We start from the raw sequence: 19,414 nt of genomic DNA, 5'->3' as shown, positions 1-19,414 counted from the left end.
ATCTGGCTCATCGAACAGTTAGGTGTAAATGACCTAGACACGGTAATAGTGCAAATCCATGACTTTTGTTCAGGGCTCTCTCTTGTCACTTGCCGTAAGGGATGCCTCCTGTCATTTGCTCTCTAACCAACAAGCAGTAGGTGAGCCATGACTGAGCTTGCCCTGGAATTTCATGAAAAATGATGACCTGCTTGCTTGGCACAAAGAAACATTAAAGCTTATTTCTTTAACAGAGATGCAACTATGACCGAGAGCGAGAAATAATGGTTCCAAGGACACATTGTGAGTTATTGTCAGTTATTAGTATCTTGACTCTAGCTCTCTGGTGCTCACCAAAGATACTGAAGAAGGTGTCCCTCCCTTTGCTGAAATCGATATTGTGTCACTTGTTTCTTACCCAGATTATTATTTAGAGGAAAGGTCATATACGGAGAAAATGCCACCCTGATGTAAAGCTAGGGGGAAAGACTTTAAGTTTCAACATATCCACTCCTCGTGGTTTGTTGTAAATTAGACATAAATGTCCATTGAACCCAATCTTATAGGAGAATATAGTTCTATTCCATGCTCTAGATACTTGTGTCCTTTCTTCACTGTCATCGTGTCATCCTTTTTGCTCCTCTTGGAGAGTTGGCCTTGTTCAAGTATTCACAGAGGAAGATATCCAACTTTGAACAGTGAGTAGCAAGGAACATGCCCTTTGCTATGTTCTTAATAGAACCATGCAATTGGTCAACAAGAATGAGAGCAAACGAGTAATGATGTTATAAGGTCATTACCGGTGGGAGCATCTAGTTCAGCTTTTATCCCAATTCAAGAATCCCTCTTAGAGCATTTAAGACTATAACAAAATGGCCACTTCGAGGGACAGGAAGCTAATTACTTTTTTGAGACCCTTGCTTCATTAGTGAATAGTTAAAGATTTCCATTGTTAATATTGTTTTTAATACAGAAAATAGAAGAAATAGAGAAAATGAGTGATTTTGTTTTTTTCCTTAGTTTTCTCTTAACCAAATGATGCTCCAGTTCTGTATCATTCATTTAATGACCTGAGTGTAACTTAAATCACAATCCTTTTTGTTATCTTTACATGTTTTCCAAAGTTTCCAATTTTCCAGAAATATTTTTAGAAACTAATATTATAGATTCATTCTACAGTATTTCTCTAGGAAAAACTCTCTTCCTCTCTACCTCTCAAGGCTTTATAACTAGCCCCCCCCTTTTTTTAGATCTTTTTAATATCTGAACTCATAAGTTTTCAGTATTTTCCCTTCTTCTTTCTCAATGGAATTATCTAAGATTGTCATTAGAATTTCATTTTTCGGGCATCTGGGTGGCTCAGTTGGTTAAAGCCTCTGCCTTTGGTTCGGGTCATGATCCCAGGGTCCTGGGATCCAGGTTTGCATCAGGCTCCCTGCTGAGCCTCCTCTCTCTCTGCCTGCCTCTCTGCCTACTTGTGATCTCTGTCTGTCAAATAAATGAATAAAATCTTTTAAAAAAATTTAATTTATCGGAGCACCTATGTGGCTCAGTCAGTTAAGCATCCAACTCTTGATCTTAGCCGAGGTCTTGACCTCAGGGTTTTGAGTTTAAGCCCCATATTGCGCTCCATGCTGGCTATGGAGCCTACTTCAAAAAAAAAAAAAAAAAAAAAAGAAAGAAAGAAAGAATGAATGAATGAATGAATTTCGTTTTTAGAACCAATTGTCATATGACTAAGGACTCCTAGCTGTAATTTTAAAAATCTTTTTTTCTAAAGTCTAAATACACATTTGCCTAGACCACCTTTGCAACTGTGAAAAAGCACCAATGTTCTGGTCATTTTCACATCAGGTAATTTTTTTTCTAATTTAGTCCTCTTGGTTCTGGCAATAAATGAATATTAGATGAAGTGATAGCTTGCAAACTTTAATTTTTATTTTTCCATTTGCTTTCTTAGAGATGGTTTTATTTGTTTGTGCTAAAAATTCACTGCTTTTGTATCATTAATACCAGGTTGGGACATATGTCTTTAATTGGCAAAAGATACAATATCATTAAGTGACTTTGTGCTCTTTTCTTTAAAAAAAAAAAGATTTTACTTATTTCTTTGAGAGAGACTGAGAGAGCGTGTAAGAGCAGGGTGAGAAGAAGACTCCCTGCTGAACAGGGAGCCCACTGTGGGGCTTGATCCCAGGATTTTGGGATCATGCCTTGAGCTGAAGGCAGATGCTTAATTGACTGAGCTACCAAGGCACCCCTGTTACTCTGTTCTTTGACTAACATCATTATGTTAGAACTAAACATGAAAACTAAGAGTGGCTCAGTAAGGTTCATTTAAGTTACAGAAACTTAAATTCACTAATTTAGTCATTAGCATTTAACTCTTGTGTTACATTCAGATACCTGATGGCAACTATAAAAGCATGTAAAAGAATGTGTGGCAAAAGAATTTAAGTTTCTAAAAGATTTAGGTTATATTTTTTGAGGTTGCATGAAAGAATTTTGCTCTAAAATAAGGATCCTTTAAATCAGTAGGCAGCAAGAAAGGTTAATGGAAACATGTTTTGTGGAAAGAATCTTATATCATCTAAAGAATTATTGCTGCAAGCTGTTTCAGTTATTGTAAATTAGGAAGTTGTATGAACAAAAATAGAATAATAGCATCTTGCAGATACCTACTTTGGTTAGAAGTGCAGAAATCTGTTACAAGACTCTGGAAAGCCATGATTGAAAAAAAGAGATTAATACATATAAAGAAGGGGGGAAAATCTACAGAAGAAGCTTTAGAAAAATTACATCTGTTCATCTTAGAAATCATTTCTTCACATTGATTCTAGAAGCAGTTTCTCAGCTGAAATTGACCCAGAATCCACTTAAAATAGATGCTGCTATGTCTGAACCATTCCTGTTAATAAATAATATTTAAGTATTCAACTGCACATGAAGTGGAAAAAGCAGTGAATCCAGGTCAATGACCTGGATGCCTTTTTATTTTTCTTTTAAGATTTTATTTATTTGGCACAGAGAGAGAGCAGGGGGAGCAGCAGAGGGAGAAGGAGAAGCCGGCTCCCCACCGAGCAGAGAGCCCAACGCAGGGCTCCATCCCATGACCCTGGGATCATGACCTGAGCCGAAGGCAGAATCAGTTGAGCCACCTTAGTATCCCATGGACACCTTTTTTGCTTAACCATTCTCTAGCACACAAGTTCTCCAAGGGTGTTCTTTGTACATGCAAATCGGCACCGTATGTATTGTTAAAAATAAAAATTCTCGGGGTGCCTGGGTGGCTCAGTGGGTTAAAGCCTCTGCCTTCGGCTCAGATCATGGTCCCGGGATCCTGGAATTGAGCCCCACATCGGGCTCTCTGCTCCACAGGGAGCCTGCTTCTTCCTCTCTCTCTCTGCCTGCCTCTCTGCCTACTTGTGATCTCTGTCTGACAAATAAATAAATAAAATCTTTAAAAAATAAAAATAAAAATTCTCAGACCTGGTCCCAGACAACTGAATAAGAAACCCCAGGGGTGGAGTCCAATGGTCTGTGCTTTAGCGAGCCCTCCAGGTGATTCTGTTGCACGCTGAATTTCAAGAAGCAGATCTGTAGCACATAATAATGACTAGTCTATCACGTTATGGTCAGGATCAATCAATAAAGCCTTGGCCAATTGCGAGTAATTGTATTAGTGCCCAGGTTTATAAATCTAGAGTGAAAAGTAAACCTAATGCAAGAATGAGTTTACCTGATATTTTATAAGCATGAAAATATTATATTTCTACCTTTCCCTTTCTCTTTGTTTTCTTTAAGTCATCTTGCCCAAGTTTGTTCTACAGGATTTCTCAGAATTTGAACAAGTATTGATAGAAGCAAATATTTTTGTTTCTTAAAATTTGTGAAAATATCTGTGAGCCCGCTCAGCCTGCTTCTGCTGTTCTGTTTCAGTGCACTGTGAGGCCAGTGAATGGAGTCCTTGGAGTCCATGCATGAAGAAAGGAAAAACGTGTGGTTTCAAAAGAGGGACTGAAACACGGGTCCGAGAAATAACACAGCATCCATCAGCAAAGGGTAACCTGTGTCCCCCCACCAGTGAGACAAGAAAATGTACAGTGCAAAGAAAGAAGTGTCAGAAGGGAGAACGAGGTACAATCTTACTAGCAAAATGTGCTTATTTGAATTCTCACAACTTATTTCACTTATTTCTTAGGAAACATTTAATACTATTGTTGGTATCTAAAATCCTGAAAGGTACACCAACCAAACTGTATGTTGGCTGTAAATCACAGAATATAGATGTGCAGGGTTTTTTCTTTAACATCTTAATTTTATTTTATTTTTTTTCGTGTTCCAAGATTCATTGTTTATGCACCACGCCCAGTGCTCCATGCGATAAGTGCCCTCCTTAATACCAACCACCAGGCTCAACCATAACCTTCAATTCGTTTCTCGGAATCCACATTCTCTCATCTTTCATCTCCCCCTCCGATTTACCCCAATTCACTTTTCCTTTCCTTCTCCTAATGTCCTCCATGTTATTTATGATGCTCCACAAGTGAAACCATATGATAATTGACTTTCTCTGCTTGACTTATTTCACTCAGCATAATCTCCTCCAGTCCCATCCATGTTGATACAAAACCTTGATCCCCAAACCAGGCAAAGACCCCAACAAAAAAGTGAATTTCAGACCAATATCCCTGATGAATACGGATGCCAAGATTCTTTACAACATCCTAGCTAATAGGATCCAACAGTACATTAAAAAGATTATCCACCGTTACCAGGTGGGATTTATCCCTGGGATGCAAGAGTGGTACAACATTTGCAAGTCAATCAATGTGATAGAACAAATCAATAAAAGAAGAGAGAAGAACCACATGGTCTGTCAATTGATGCAGAAAAAGTATTTGACAAAATACAGCATCCGTTCCTGATTAAAACTCAAAGTATAAGGATAGAGGGAGCATTCCTCAACTCCATAAAATCTATCTATGAAAAACACACAGCAAATATTCTCAATAGGGAAAAACTTGACAGCCTTCCCATTGAGATAAGGAACACGACAAGGATGTCCATTCTCACCACTCTTGCTCAACATAGTACTAGCAGTCCTAGCAACAGCAATCAGACAACAAAAAGAAATAAAAGGTATCCATATAGGCAAAGAGGAAGTCAGACTGTCTCTCTTCACAGACGACATGATACTTTATATGGAAAACCCAAAAGACTCCACCCCCAAACTATTAGAACTCCTACAGCCATTCAGTAATGTGACAGGATACAAAATGAGTGCACAGAAATCAGTTGCTTTCTTATACACTAGCAATGAAAATATAGAAAGGGAAATTAAAGAACCAATTCCATTTACTATAGATGTGCAGTTTTTAAAAATAGAGTCTGATATCAAAACTATAAACTGCTATAGATGTGTGTTAATTTGATCTTGATGGGAAAATGATGCATTTTTTATTTTAGGCCTATGTTTGTCTTTTGGGTCATTATCTTTCTTATCCTTTCCAGTACCTAAAAAACTTTTGAGAAGCCTCATAAACATGAGATTGCATACTATGTGGTACAAGATCGTAGTGAAGCAACACCAGCCGTAAACTTATTTTTTTTTCACTGCCTACAAATCAAAGTAGTACAATTAGGTTGTAAGCTTTTGTAGCTAAAGCTATTTTAAAGGTTACATAGCATTTTTAAAAATATTTAAATGGATATGTGTTTCTACAGTATTTTTTTAAAGATGTTTCTTATTTATTTGAGAGAGAGAGTGGGAGGGAGAGGGAGAGAGAATCTGAAGCAGACACTGTGCTGAGCACAGAGCCCAGTGCAGGGCTTGGTCCTATGACCACAAGATCATGACCTGAGCTGGAGCCAAGAGTCAGACACTTACTTACCTGACTCAGCCACCCAGGCTCCCCAATACATGTTTCTTTTTTTTTTTTTTTTTTTTTTTTTTTGCTGTTTGATCCCAAGTTATTTTTCTTTCTTTTTTTTTTTTCTAATGCTGATTTCACATTTGAAGTAAATCAATAACGCTATATTTTATACATATAATTCAAGCATTAATGACATTTGATCCCAAGATTATTTTACTTTTACACTAACTTTATAAACCATATTATAGAACCTATTAGATCAATAATAAATAACTCTGTTAGAGGGGCACCTGGGTAGCTCAGTTGGTTCAGCATCTGCCTTCGGCTTAGGTCATAATCCTGGGGTCCTGGGATGGAGCCCCATGTTGAGTTCCCTGCTCAGCAGGAAGCCTCCTCCTCCTCCGCTCCCCCTGCTTGTGCTCTCTGTCTCAAATAAATAAATAAAATATTAAAAAATAATAACTCTGTGTTAGAGCTTGTTCTGAAGTCTTATGATTGCCAAGAAATATACCATTTAATATGGTGTGTTAGAGTAATTAAGTTTCCATTTAGGAGACCTGCAATTGTTGTCCTTTAAAATATAATTTTCCGTCTTTCTCACTAATGTCCTCTATCCCACTGCCTACAAAGAAAATTATATAGCTTTGTGTACCTATTGGCAGCTCTGTTGAGCCAATAAATGATCCTCTCAATGAATTGCAGCTTGAAAGGAGTTTGGGTGCCTCTGTAGTTGAACTTCCTGTGCTTTATTTAATTCATTCTTTCATTCAGCATGGTTTTGTTGAATTTTTACTTTGTGGCCACACACAGTGCTAAGTCTCGGAGATTCACAACTGAATAGGGTACTACCCCTATCCTGAAGGTATAATTAGGATCCAGTAGAAGGTTGAGATATTTATATAGATAATCATAATATCATATAGGAAAGGAAGATTATAGATACTTGAACAAAATTTAGTGGGAACAGAGAGGAGAGTGTGCAAACATGAAAATTGATCATTTAAGAAACACTGTGGATCACTGGTACTTTGCAAAATGTCTTTCACTATACCAGAAGAATTGGCCATTATCAGAATGTATCAGCCTGCTGTTGCTATTAGTAATCAAGTAGTTAATGTGATAAAATTTTTGAAGACATGGATGATTTTAAAGGGAACTTCAAGCTTTCGTAAGTTTGTAAGAGGTTTTCATTAAAATTTTAAGGAATGAAAATTGGCTAGTGAAAAAGGTCTTTCTGGCATTTGTTAACAATTAATTTAAAACATCTTAAATCTTAAAAGTTGGATTTGGAAATCAAATATTTCATCACTCGGCTTGTTGGTAAACTCCCATAGCTGTATATTTACTTATGTTTGCTACATTTTCTTGAAACTTAATGACTTACAGGTGGTCCTTGCTCATGTTATTTTTCACAAAGATTCTACATTACTAATCAGTATTCAGCATACTTAACTTTTAAAATATAAGTGAAAAAAATCTTATCCAATAGAAAAATTAAATTATGATACTAGTATTTCATTTGAGAATGTGGTCTTCTAGTATATTTTGCTAGGACTTGACTTAAATATTAACATTGAAAATGTCAGTTTTTAAAACTAGCTATAGATAAGATAAATAATGGCACAAGAAGTTTAAGATAATAACCTGTGACATACACTTGGCTTAAAAGTTTCTTCTGGTGTTTTTTCCTCTTCTCTGTCTCTAAATATAGTGACATTTACATTTACTAAAAGAACTTCATCCAACTGGAAAAATTTAGGTAGATCACATTTATAATTCCAGATTTAGTTCCACTTTTGTTTAATCTTTATTCATCTTTGTATATGTCTCAAAAAGTTTTTTTCAAGTGGCCCAGAAATTTAACATAGGAAGGAAACCACTTCTCCCTTCATTTCTTACTTCCCTAACTTAATATTTTTCTTAACTCCTCTTGATGATAACTTACCATACATGCTATCTGAACACAAAGAAACCAAAGAGAAAAATAATAGTGAACTCTGGACAGGCCACTATATCAAACATCATATCAAAATAATAATGCCTCCTGGAGTCTTCCCATTTAGATTGTGAGATATGTATCATAAATATTCATGGAGATATATCATGATAAATACAATAAAGTGATAAAAGCTTGATTTCTCCTACCGCTGGAATAGCCGTTATACAAGTGGTTCCTAAATGCTTATAGACTTATAAAATAAGATCTTTCAGGCTCATGGTTTCAGCATTTCTAGAAGAATAAGCTAAAAGATTAGGTTCTTAAAATAAAAGTTAGCCTGAAAATCTTGAATTTAAACTTAAGTATATCATCTCTGTCTAAGAGACTCACAAAAGACAGAGGTAGATAACTCATATTTGGAAAAGGTATGGCACATGTGTTCAGGATTTTTTTTTTCTGCTATGTTGTAATTGCCAAAGGCAAGGTCTCCAGGGAAGAATGATAAGATCCAGAAAGGACTTTCCAAAATGTACACAAAGAAGCTGAATTGATGGAAGTAGTTTTTAGTAACAGAATGAGTTCTTCAAGTCGTGAGATGTATTTTAATAAATATGTTGAAAAAATTGGTTGCAAAATCTTACAAACATGCACTTCTTTTTACTAACATCCTTCTCATGTTTAGAATAGAGTAAATGAGTATGAGGTTATAAATGTAATTTTTGTAGCCCCTACATTTTTTATTTGATGTACTATTTGTTTGCATATTTTAGAATTTTTCCCTTACCTTTTAATCAGTCTTAATTGCTCCCTCAATTACCAGTTTTAATAAGAAATTAGTACTATTGCAGTATTTTCTAACTTGAGCCTATCTTAGTAGAACTATATATCTGAGATGTCCAACATATAACATATACTTTAAGAGAGTATAAAGGCTAACATATGGAGTAGTCTCACATGGGCATTAAAACAGAATATTGAAATGGAAGAAAACAAGGAGAAAAATGCATGTTCAACAGTTTTCAACTTATATTTATTGACTCTTTTGATATACTGGACATCACTATCTTATAAAAGGGGTGTGAAACAGGACAAGGGAATACATATGTGCCTGTATTTGATGCAAAAAGGTTGATACTATATGTGTAGAGGTACAGGGGGTCAGAGGAAGGAGAACCACTGAATATGTTTCTCATTCATTTGTACATTTCTTTAACTGCAGAGAATTTCTTGTGGCTATTGGGTTTTGAGGAAATTCACAAAGAATCAAAGAAATGATGTTCTTTAGCTAACTGCGTGAAGAACATACTAATTAATTACATGTAGTGCATGATCTTGGGATAGAGAGGAGAAAGCAGAGCAGAGTCATGGAAGAAATGGGGCAGGGTCTACTTCCTTGATTCAAGAAGAAATAGCATCCCTCCAAGCAGAAAGAGAAAAGGATCCATTAGAATATAAATGCAGGTATACCTCAGAGATACTGAGGGTTTTGTTCCAGACCTCCATAACACAACAAATATTGCAATAAAAATGAGTCAAATTAATTTTTTTGTTTCCCAGGACATATGAAAGTTATGTTTACACTATACTGTAGACTACTAAGTGTGCAATAGCATTATGTCTGAAAAAAAATGTACATACCTTAATTTTAAAATACTTCATTGCTAAAAAATGCTGGCCATCATCATGAGCTTAGTTCTTGTCTTTGCTGGTGGAGGGTCTTGCCTCGATGTTGATGGGCTGCTGACTGAGTAAGGCAGTAGTTGCTGAAGGCTGGGACAGTTGTGGCAATTTCTTAAACTAAGACACAAATGAAGTTTGCCACATTGATCAGTTCTTCCTTCCACAAATGATTTCTCTGTAGTTTGCAATGTCTTTGATAGCAGTCTACCCACATTCAACGCTTCAACGCTGGAGTCAGTCCTCTCAAACTCTGCTGCTGTTTTATCAACTACGTTTATAAACTACTAAATCCTTTGCTGTCATATCAACAGTCTTCAGACACCTTCACCAGAAGTAGATTCCATCTCAAAACACCACTTTCTTGGATCATCCGTTAGAAGCAACTCGTCTGTTCAAGTCCGATCATGAGATTGCAGCAATTCAGTCACATTTTCAGGTTTCATTTCTCATCTCTAGCTCTGAAAGCCCTGTGCCATCATCCTCCAGTGTAAGGCTGTTTGGTCTGCATTGCAAGTCTGTTTTCTGTGTGGTCACCTTCCTTGATGATCTTCGCTAGACCTTCTGGAGAACTTGCTGCAGCTTCTGCGTCCGCACTTGCTGCTTCATCTTGCCCTTTAGACGGCAGCTTTCCCTAAACCTCTGAACCAACCTCTGCTAGCTTCAAACTCTTCCTCGGCAGCTTCCCCACCTCTCTCACCCTTCACAGAACTGAGTCAAGTTAGGGCCTCACTCTACATTAGGCTTTGGCTTAAGGGAATGTTCTGGCAGATTTGGGCTTTCTGTCCAGACCAATAAAACTTTGTATTGGCAATAAGACTGTTATGCTGTCTTATTATTCATTTGTTCAGTGGAGTAGTACTTTGAGTGTCCTTCAAGAACTTTTCCTTTGCATTCCCAACTTGGCTACCTGGCACGAGAAGCCTGGCTTTCAGTGTGTCTCAGCTTTCAAAATGCTTTCCTCACTCAGCTTAATCATATCTGGGTTTTGATTTAAAGTGAGAGATGTGTGACTCTTCCTTTCACCTGAATGCTTAGAGGCCATTGTAGGGCTATTAATTGGCCCGATTTCAATACTGTGGTATCTCAGGGTATAAGGAGGCCCAAGAAGAGAGAGAAAGAGGGGGGAACAACCAGTCAGTGGAGCAGTGAGAATACATACATTTATCCATCAAGTTTACCATCTTGTGTGGGTGCCCCAAAACAATTACGATAATAACCTCAAAGGTCACTCACCACAAATCACCATAAAAAAACACAACAATAATGAAAAAAATTTGAAATATCACAGGGATAAATAGGATACAGAGGCACAAAGTGAGTAAATGTTTTTGGGAAAATGGTGCCAGTAGACTTGCTGGATGCGGGGTTAGCACAAACCTTCAATTTTTAAAAAACAAAAACAAAAAGAGTATCTGTGAAGACAATTAAGAAAAGTGCAATAAAGTGAGGTTTCCTTGTAAATAAAATATCCAGAAATATTTCTAGGGAAGAGATAAATGTGGAAATTACTGCATTATTGGAATATATTATAGGTCACATTATGTGCTTTCCCCAAATTAAAAGCAAAGTTGTAAAATTTATCTTGGTTTCACATAAGGTAAAGAATTATATGTTAATTAATAATCACTATTAATTATTTTCTCAAATACCGGTATTTGAGAAATAGCTCTCTATTTAAAATTAACAGCATTATCGGTTTTTTAAAAAATCAAGCAACTAAAAAATGATGAGTCTTCTTTGTTCCTAGGCTTGTTTCTCCTTTAGTTCACTTCTTAAAATCTTTATAACAACTATTCCAGTAAAGGATCATCCAGTTTTCTACAGGAAGGATTTATATTAGATATTCATTCAAATTCAAAACAAGACATTTAGCAAAGATTCCCAGAACAGTTCATCAGAATCCAGAGAGATGGTTTCATTAGCTCAAATTTGTCGTATGCCAGTTGGCTAGATGTCCTCTCCCCACCTTCACTTCATGGAGGAAGACCAGCTGGCCTACAGACACTCATCCTGTGTGAGCCCTGGAGGATGTGAGCTTTCTGCTCCTTCCCTGCACCCAATTAATAGACTAGCCCCTTGAGATAGGTCAGAGAAAATTTGAGAAAATACAGAGCAGAAATAATAATGGCATTAGAGATGATTGTTCTCCACTAGGTGTGATTTTGTTCCCCAGGGGACATTTCTGAATATCACAACGTGAGGGAGGGAAATACTACAAGCATCTAGGTAGGGGAGGGGTGCTGCTGAATACACGACCTTGCACAGGGCAGCTGCAGACAACAAAAACTATCTGCTAATAGTGCAAGCAGAACTCAACAGTATCTCTCTGTTACCCCTTCTTGGGACCTACCCAGCCCCTACTGAAATGGGTTGTTTGTTCAAATTCTGGGGCGGACCAGTTGCCACCAATGAAAACACTCAAAAGGTATGAATCCTTGGTAAGGACCAGATGGTGGAACAGAGGGGGAAATTTGCCTCCCCAATATAAAGAGAATAATCAACTTTATCAAAAATTAATATTGCTTAATTTAAAATATTGCAGCACAGAAATTTTTGGGTATATTTAAAACTTCCAAGAAAAGTAGTCCATTGCAGTAAATAACATCCTTCACTCTCAGAGAGATGTTTATTAGTATAAATGTATATACCTCCTCTTAAAAGCTAAGGCAAATTTTTCATTTAATGTCCTCAATGGAGAAGCCTGGCAGTTGTTTAACCATGGTTTTCCCATCTTCTCACTTAAACTAAATATGTCGCTATAGCTGTCTCTTGCTTTAAGCCCTCTCCTATCTATCAGGTTGAACTATAGGAAACTGCCACTTTTCTAGGTCATAAATGTGGCCAAATATTAGCAGTTTCCTATGGTTCAACCTAATACTTCAAAATTTTATCTCTCTAAAGAACCAGACCTAGAATGTCATTGTTACTGACTGAAAGATTACAGTCTGTATACACCTCAACCTAATTCAAAGATTAGGCTTTTAAAAATAGTACAGGTGTACTACTGTTTTTGGAGGCTGTCAGCACTGGTGTTCATCTCTCAAGACTCCCATAAATGCACAGTTCATCTTCAGATCTTTCAGTCATGGTCATTCATGGCCTCTTCCCTTAATTTATTTGATCATGTTTTCTTCTCCTTAGCTCTATTACTTCTTTCCCACCAACTCCCATTGAACCCTTGAAGCATCAAATCAGTTTGAAAACTCAGTGGATAAGTGTCCAAATTGGTTATCCATCCAGATAAAAGACAGTTACAGCTGCTGTTACAGGCCCCAACCTTTTTCACTGTTTCTTCTGACATTGACATTACAATGGCAGGACCTTTGTGAGGATCCTCTGCTGCCCAGGTACATGGTTTGAAGACCATGCCACGATCCCCTGTATGCACAGTTTACTCCCTTCGGTAAGTAATGCAGCAGAAAGATCACAGTCAGCACCTAGCTAGAGGTTGAAAAAAAAATGAAATGACAGTTACTAGGTTTCATGCCTCTAACACATTTCGTAATCCCATCGTATGTTCTTAAACTTCTCAGTGTTAAAGGAAAATCTATACAGAAAATGAGAAGCCTTTTAGTTCATGCCTTGCAATCCTAGGCACTGTACCATTTTTATTCAACCAGGAGTTATGAACTCCTTATATGCCAAGTTTATATCGCTCCATTTTTGCAGGCTGTCTAAGATGTTTGAGACATTATTCATGGGGGTCAAATTCATGTGGACATATTTATGGGGGAAATAGTTAAGTGTTAGCATTATCTGTGTAGTCCCTTCCTTGCTATGGTGATGGCATCATTTTTAGGCTTCTCTGCTGTGTTGGTGTGTACCTCAGCCATCACTGTTCTAAAGAAGTCTTTATAATAAGTTACCCTTGCAAATGTCTGTATTTTTAGAGATGTTTATAAATAACAAATGCTTTTTAACCCATTGGTACGTGTAACATAACACGTACTGGTCAGTTTATTGAATTGAGTAGTAACTGTGCTATTCAAAGCGCTCCTCAGTCCCTAAGCAAGCAATGGTCTTGCCATTGTTCAGATCCTGTGCACAAGGATGAAGTTGTTTCAGTTAGCTTCTGCTACATAACAAATTAACCCCAAAACATAGAAGCTTAAAACAACAACTGTCTCTTTAAAAATAAATGTGCGTGGGCAATTGAGGCTGAGATCCACTGTGCAGCTCATGGCTGGTCAGGGAACTAAGGAACTTGTGCTAGGTCTCTATCATCAGTAAGGTGGCTAGGAGGTCAACAGGGTTCCAAGAGGGAGAATAGAAGGAATTGCTTTTGAAGCTAGGCTCGGAAGTGGCACAGTTCCACTTTCACTAAATTCTTTTTTTTTTTTCTTTCTTTTTTTTTTCTTTTTTTATTTTTTATAAACATATATTTTTATCCCCAGGGGTACAGGTCTGTGAATCACCAGGTTTACACACTTCACAGCACTCACCAAAGCACACACCCTCCCCAATGTCCATAATCCCACCCCCTTCTCCCAACCCCCCTCCCCCCAGCAACCCTCAGTTTGCTTTGTGAGATTAAGAGTCACTTATGGTTTGTCTCCCTCCCAAATTCATCTTGTTTCATTGATTCTACATTCTTTTAACCTATGCAAGTCATGAGGCCATCCCCAATTCAAGAGTTGGAGAAACAGATTTCACCTTTTGGTGGGAGAAGCTGCAGAATTACTTGGCAAGGTGGTGTGCATACACAGGAGTGTTTGGAGAGCATCAACCATTTTTGCCATTTACCACAAGGTTTTTCTTTTGTTTGCAGTTAGGGGACTGTGATTGTTCATACACCCAATTTTTATTTTTATTTTTATTTTTTACTATCTAAGGTACTGTCTCTTCCCTTATAAAAACACACTCCGTGGTTTCTGCATCTACAATATTTCTATTGTACTTTCCAATTTGTAATGGGAAGAATAGGAAGAATAAATGAAAGTCCAGGCCAAAGTACCTTCATACACTCAACAGATCATTGACTAAAGCGCCAAGTATGTGCTAGGCTGAGGATATAGCAGCAAGCAAGAAAGGCAAAAGCCCCTCCCATCACAGATCTCTTATCCTAGCTGCTGGCATCATAATATGTCATTTCACAAGGTAGTTACGGCCAATGATCAGCCCACTTGTAGCATTTAACTGAGTTGAGTTTTCATCTTCGCGCTTTGCCCCATCAGTAGCTGCAGTCTTAATTGGAGTTCGCTGAAACAGTCACAAAGACATTTGTTTATGCTGGCAAAAATGAAATACCTCTGTCTACTTTTGGTGTGGTCTCAAGGCAAATATATGTCTTTCTTCGGTGACCACCATACTGATGTGCTAATATGTGTTTGTAAGATGGCTTAGTGGGGTTAAAGGTACAACTTGTGGCTATGGAACAGAGCTGAGTTAACGGGCCCTTTGGAGAAATGACCCCAAGACCTTGGCTTCCTTTGCAGCCTGTTCTAGCCAAAGGAGATCCCTGCCAGTTATGGAGGGTTCCCTAGAGAGAGAACTCGGAGAGCATCAGCATAAATTTAAATTCTGGATACCCCCCCACCGCCAGGATAGTTTCCAAAAGAGCTTTCTTGTCCTTTGCTAATTACAAAGTAAACATTTCTCCAGCAAAAAGACACTTCTCCTTTCATGCTTCTGTTCTCCTTCCCACCTCCCTAATACAGACACTCCTTGAAACTGCTGTTGTTGCTGAAACCTCTTTGGCAGAGAAGACATCCGACATTTGAAGGCACAAAAGAATGATTCTTTCTGTAGATCATTATCTTGTCCTTTTTTTTTTATCTACTCCAGCAACTTCTTCATGGAAGCATTACAGAATAACTTTGTAGATTGTTGTAGCCTTGCAGAAAGGACTGAGGCCTCCCAAGGGGTGAGATCAGGCAAATAACGACCAGATTACAATTAAATTCTGTGACATCACTGAAACAGAAACATTCTCAAACTTGTTTACCTTAGAACCATATCATGTTTAGCATCATGAATGAAAATGCACCCCTCAAATAGTTTGATTTTTGCTGTCAAATCAGACCCCAAATAGGACGAGGTTTAATTTTTAATGCTGAACAAATCCAAGCCTGAAGCTTCTAGCACAGTGCCTGGCACCAGTGGGCTGTTACTATTAACATGTACAAAATGGCTGTAAATGGCAGAGTCATCGAAACATCTTAATCCTCTATGTTTCTGCTCCCTTCCGTGTATATCTCTCTTGCCATTTAATCTTCAGTGTCTTTTGCTTTTTGTGTAAAGTACCCCATTTCTCACATCCTACATTGAAAACGGTTTTCTATGTTTTTTCTTTCAGTTTCTTCAAAAACGTTATTTGCTAATATAGGAATTATTTCTCTAACAGAAAAGCAATGTATCAGTATTATATCCCCCATTGATAAATCCTTTTTCACAAAACTCACTGTTATCCCATCTGTATTCATCAGGACATTTTAGTTAAAAATGACAGATTTCAAATTAAGCAAAAAGAAAAACCATTGGCTTTAGGCACAGTTTGCTCTAAGTGCTCAAACAATATCTTCTGGGTCTTTCTCATCATTTCAACTCTTGCTGCTTCTGTTTCCCTCTGCTTATTGGCAACACTTCTCTCCACTCAGGGGGAAAGCTGGCTCTGGGCAGTCCTAATTCTATATCCACTCATTTTGCTCTTAGTCCAAAAGCATAATGTGTTCTCCCTCTTGGTGTTCATTCATGCATTCTCATTAAGGGACTCAGGTTGACCCTGCTTGGGTCACATAGCCCATCCTTGTGAACCAATCACTGGCAAGGGAACTGGAGTCCTGTGATTGGTCTGCCTGAGCTGCATGACCATCCTTGAAATCAAGGGACATGTGGGCCATTTTGAGTGATGGTTCTACCTAGAAATAAGGATGCTAGGCTGACAAAACAACAGATAAAAATTACCTCCTTCCAAAAAAAAAAAAAAAATTCAAAATTTTAAAAATTGAGTTTATACTCTTGTATAGGGTAATCCCTATCCAATATTATTCATGGGGGGGGGGATTTAAGTGAAGAAGAGTAAGTTCTCCCTTTGTTTTTGTTTCCTTCCTCTATTTTAGACTAGAGAAGCATGATCAGCATAATGCTAATAATATTTTAATTTAACTAATTTTTTTTCTGATTTCTCTGGTTTTCTGGAAACCATTTCTCCAGTTTTATGTGAGTAAAGTGGCTCTGAAATGAATAGAAAATGAACCCACAACTTGTATAAGTAGTTCCTGGGATTGATTTATGCAAGCTTAAGTAAAGACGTGTCCATTTCCATTTCTAGTTGCTGAGTGTTCTGTGTGAAATGTACCAGTATGGGTAATGACCTTTTGCTTGATTATGGACCAGGTCACTGGAACTTTATAATTAACTCAAACCCAATTACTGAACTCTTGTGTTTATACTGTGTATATACCACCCGGTCATAACTCCAGCCTCTGTGAGCCCAGACTGCCATAATGCCTTGTAAATGGTTGTTTTGTTTATTTGTTGTTTCTGCTGGAGAAGCTTGCTTTTCTTATTTTTGAAGAGGATAAGATTTAGGAAAGAGTTTCTGAATAGAGTCCAGTTACATTTTATATCTCCATGCAAAATATGTATACTTTAAAATAAGATATTCTTTTATTTTTGCGTTTCATGACATTTAATGTCTATGGCATAATGCTACTTATTTTTCACTGATATTTTGAATAATATCACATTTTAGGCAACAAAATATTGACATACTAAATCCACACTTGGGAAACATGAATAATTGCAAATAATTTCAAAAATAAGACATAAAATATATGCATACTTAGAATCAATAGCTAATATCTAATTAATTGCAACCTTATTATCCTAATTTATAGAAATAATAACCTAGTTTTCCATAATTAGTAGAATGCTAATTGGATAGCCAATTATTTTATGAAATATATATATTTGAGAGTGAAATATCTTTTTTATCACTCAGTATAATAAATACATACTGTAAACATCTGATACAATGCATGCTATTTCCAACCAACACCCAAATCGTAAAGGGATTTGTTTTCTTTCAAATCTTGTTTGTTTCAATAGCTTAAAACATAGCTTACTAAAGGATTTCATGGGCAGAACTTTGGTGGATTCACACTTGTCCAATTTGTCAAATTTTGTTTTGAATTGTGTAGGAAAGGGGAGTTTTTATATTTGATTTCTCTCCCTCCACCATGTTTGATTCCCTTAGTGCCCCTCCCCCGCCTTCCCATCCTTTCCTCCCTGCAGACTTCCTCAGTTTTCCAGTTGTTTCTTTTCATGTTCATAGAACTCAGAATATAACATTGAATATTTGCAGTGTCAACTTGGTGGAGTCATCAGGAAGGCAGAACCATCTCGGTTCAACTCTGGACTTGCTGTTTATTTGCGTTTTTGTTTATTTTTCACAAATGCATTTTTTTAATACTAGTAATTGTATATATGCTACATTATGTATACATACAATAATGGCATATATACCAACGTACCATAATGGTGTAATAGTAAAATTTGTTCCTGTTTACCCTTCCTACTATAATAAAGAAAGATCTCTGTAATGATAATGAACTGATTCACTCACCTTCCATCAAAGGTAAAAGAGGCAGGATACATCCTAGTATTTACAATACAGGCTCTGAAACCACAGAAATCGTTTTCAAATCTCAGTGGAGTTTTTAACTAACTCTATAATGTTAAGCTAATTATTTAGACTTTGTAGACCCTATTTTCCATATGAGGAAAATGGGGATGATAACTAACCATATTACAAAGTTATCGTGAGGAGTTAGCGAGTGTGTAAAAAGTTCTTAGACTTGTATCTGGCACACAGTAAGCACTCAGTAATTGTGAGGCCCAACATACGATGGAGTTCCAAACACTGGATGGATAAGTCAAAGGATTTCACATTTTAAATATTAATTTACTCTCCCAGGTTATTTTTCAAAAAGGTTTTAACAGTTCACATTTGCAGTACATCAGAAATACCTATTTTTGTTATCCTTGCCATAAGTGGATGTCATTAGTCCTCCAAACTCTTGCCAATCTGGTGGATGAAAAATGAAATCCTGTTGTTTTATTATAGACATTAATTTATTTGGATTTCTGTAGGCACCTATCTGTATATTTTGCCCATTTTTCTAGTAATTTCTGAGTCAGTTGTTGGAACTCTTTGTATAGTAGAGATACTAACCTTTTGTCAGGTGTATAGCAAATATTTTTCTTACCCTATTATTTATTTGAGTGTTTATAGTATGTTTTCTTATATTTTAAATAATTACAACTTTTCCTTCTTGGTTGCTGATGTTTTAAAAACCTGTTAGATACTGTAATCTTAAATGTGTGGGTATTTATTCAATAAACATTTGTTGGGCAGCAGTTGTGTGCGACACATTACTAGAAACACTAGTGTAATGTGTTAGGGTATACATATGGTGAATCATAAATATATATGTAAGCTCTCTCACCCTTTGCCCCTCATAAACTCACTTTTGCCTCTGGCAATTCATTAAACAGATGTGTGTATTAGAACTAGTCTTATTCCCCTTGTTAAGAGCAGTATCATGTGAAACAAGAGAATGAGAGAGCCAAAAGACACCTTAGAGATGAATGGTTCATCAGTCCTTTTTTGGCAATAAATGACACCACGACCTAAAGAAGGTCAGAGGCTTTGCCCAAGTGAAGCCACAAGGCTGGTGATGATAGAAGTGGAATGGGAATCCCAGTACATTGCACTTTTTACTATATCATGCTGCTTTATCCACACAGTATTTTTCTATAGTATTATTTTATTACTTTCCATCAACAACTGTCTTGATGTTATTAACCCCATTTGTAGAACTACATAGATTTTTTTTTTTTTTTGGATCATTTAACTTTATTTTTTTTTTTTTGAGAACAGTTACAATTTATGTTGGATTCTTTTTTTTTAATTAATTTTTTATTTTTTATAAACATA

The 19,414-nt window shown here is 36.8% G+C and overlaps 1 protein-coding gene across 1 annotated transcript in view; it reads left to right on the top strand.

The window, feature by feature from the left end:
- RSPO3 (R-spondin 3) overlaps positions 1-19,414 on the top strand; it is an 89,711-nt gene that overhangs the window by 38,086 nt on the left and 32,211 nt on the right. Inside the window, exon 4 of the mRNA XM_082730376.1 lies at positions 3,919-4,116. Coding sequence (XP_082586502.1) covers positions 3,919-4,116 — 198 coding nt within the window. The remainder of the gene's footprint in view (positions 1-3,918; positions 4,117-19,414) is intronic.

The sequence above is a fragment of the Mustela nivalis genome (assembly GCF_964662115.1).
Source record: "Mustela nivalis genome assembly, chromosome: 5".
In the NCBI taxonomy this organism is placed as follows: Eukaryota; Metazoa; Chordata; class Mammalia; order Carnivora; family Mustelidae; genus Mustela; species Mustela nivalis.
This window is presented reverse-complemented; position numbering and strand designations above follow the sequence as displayed.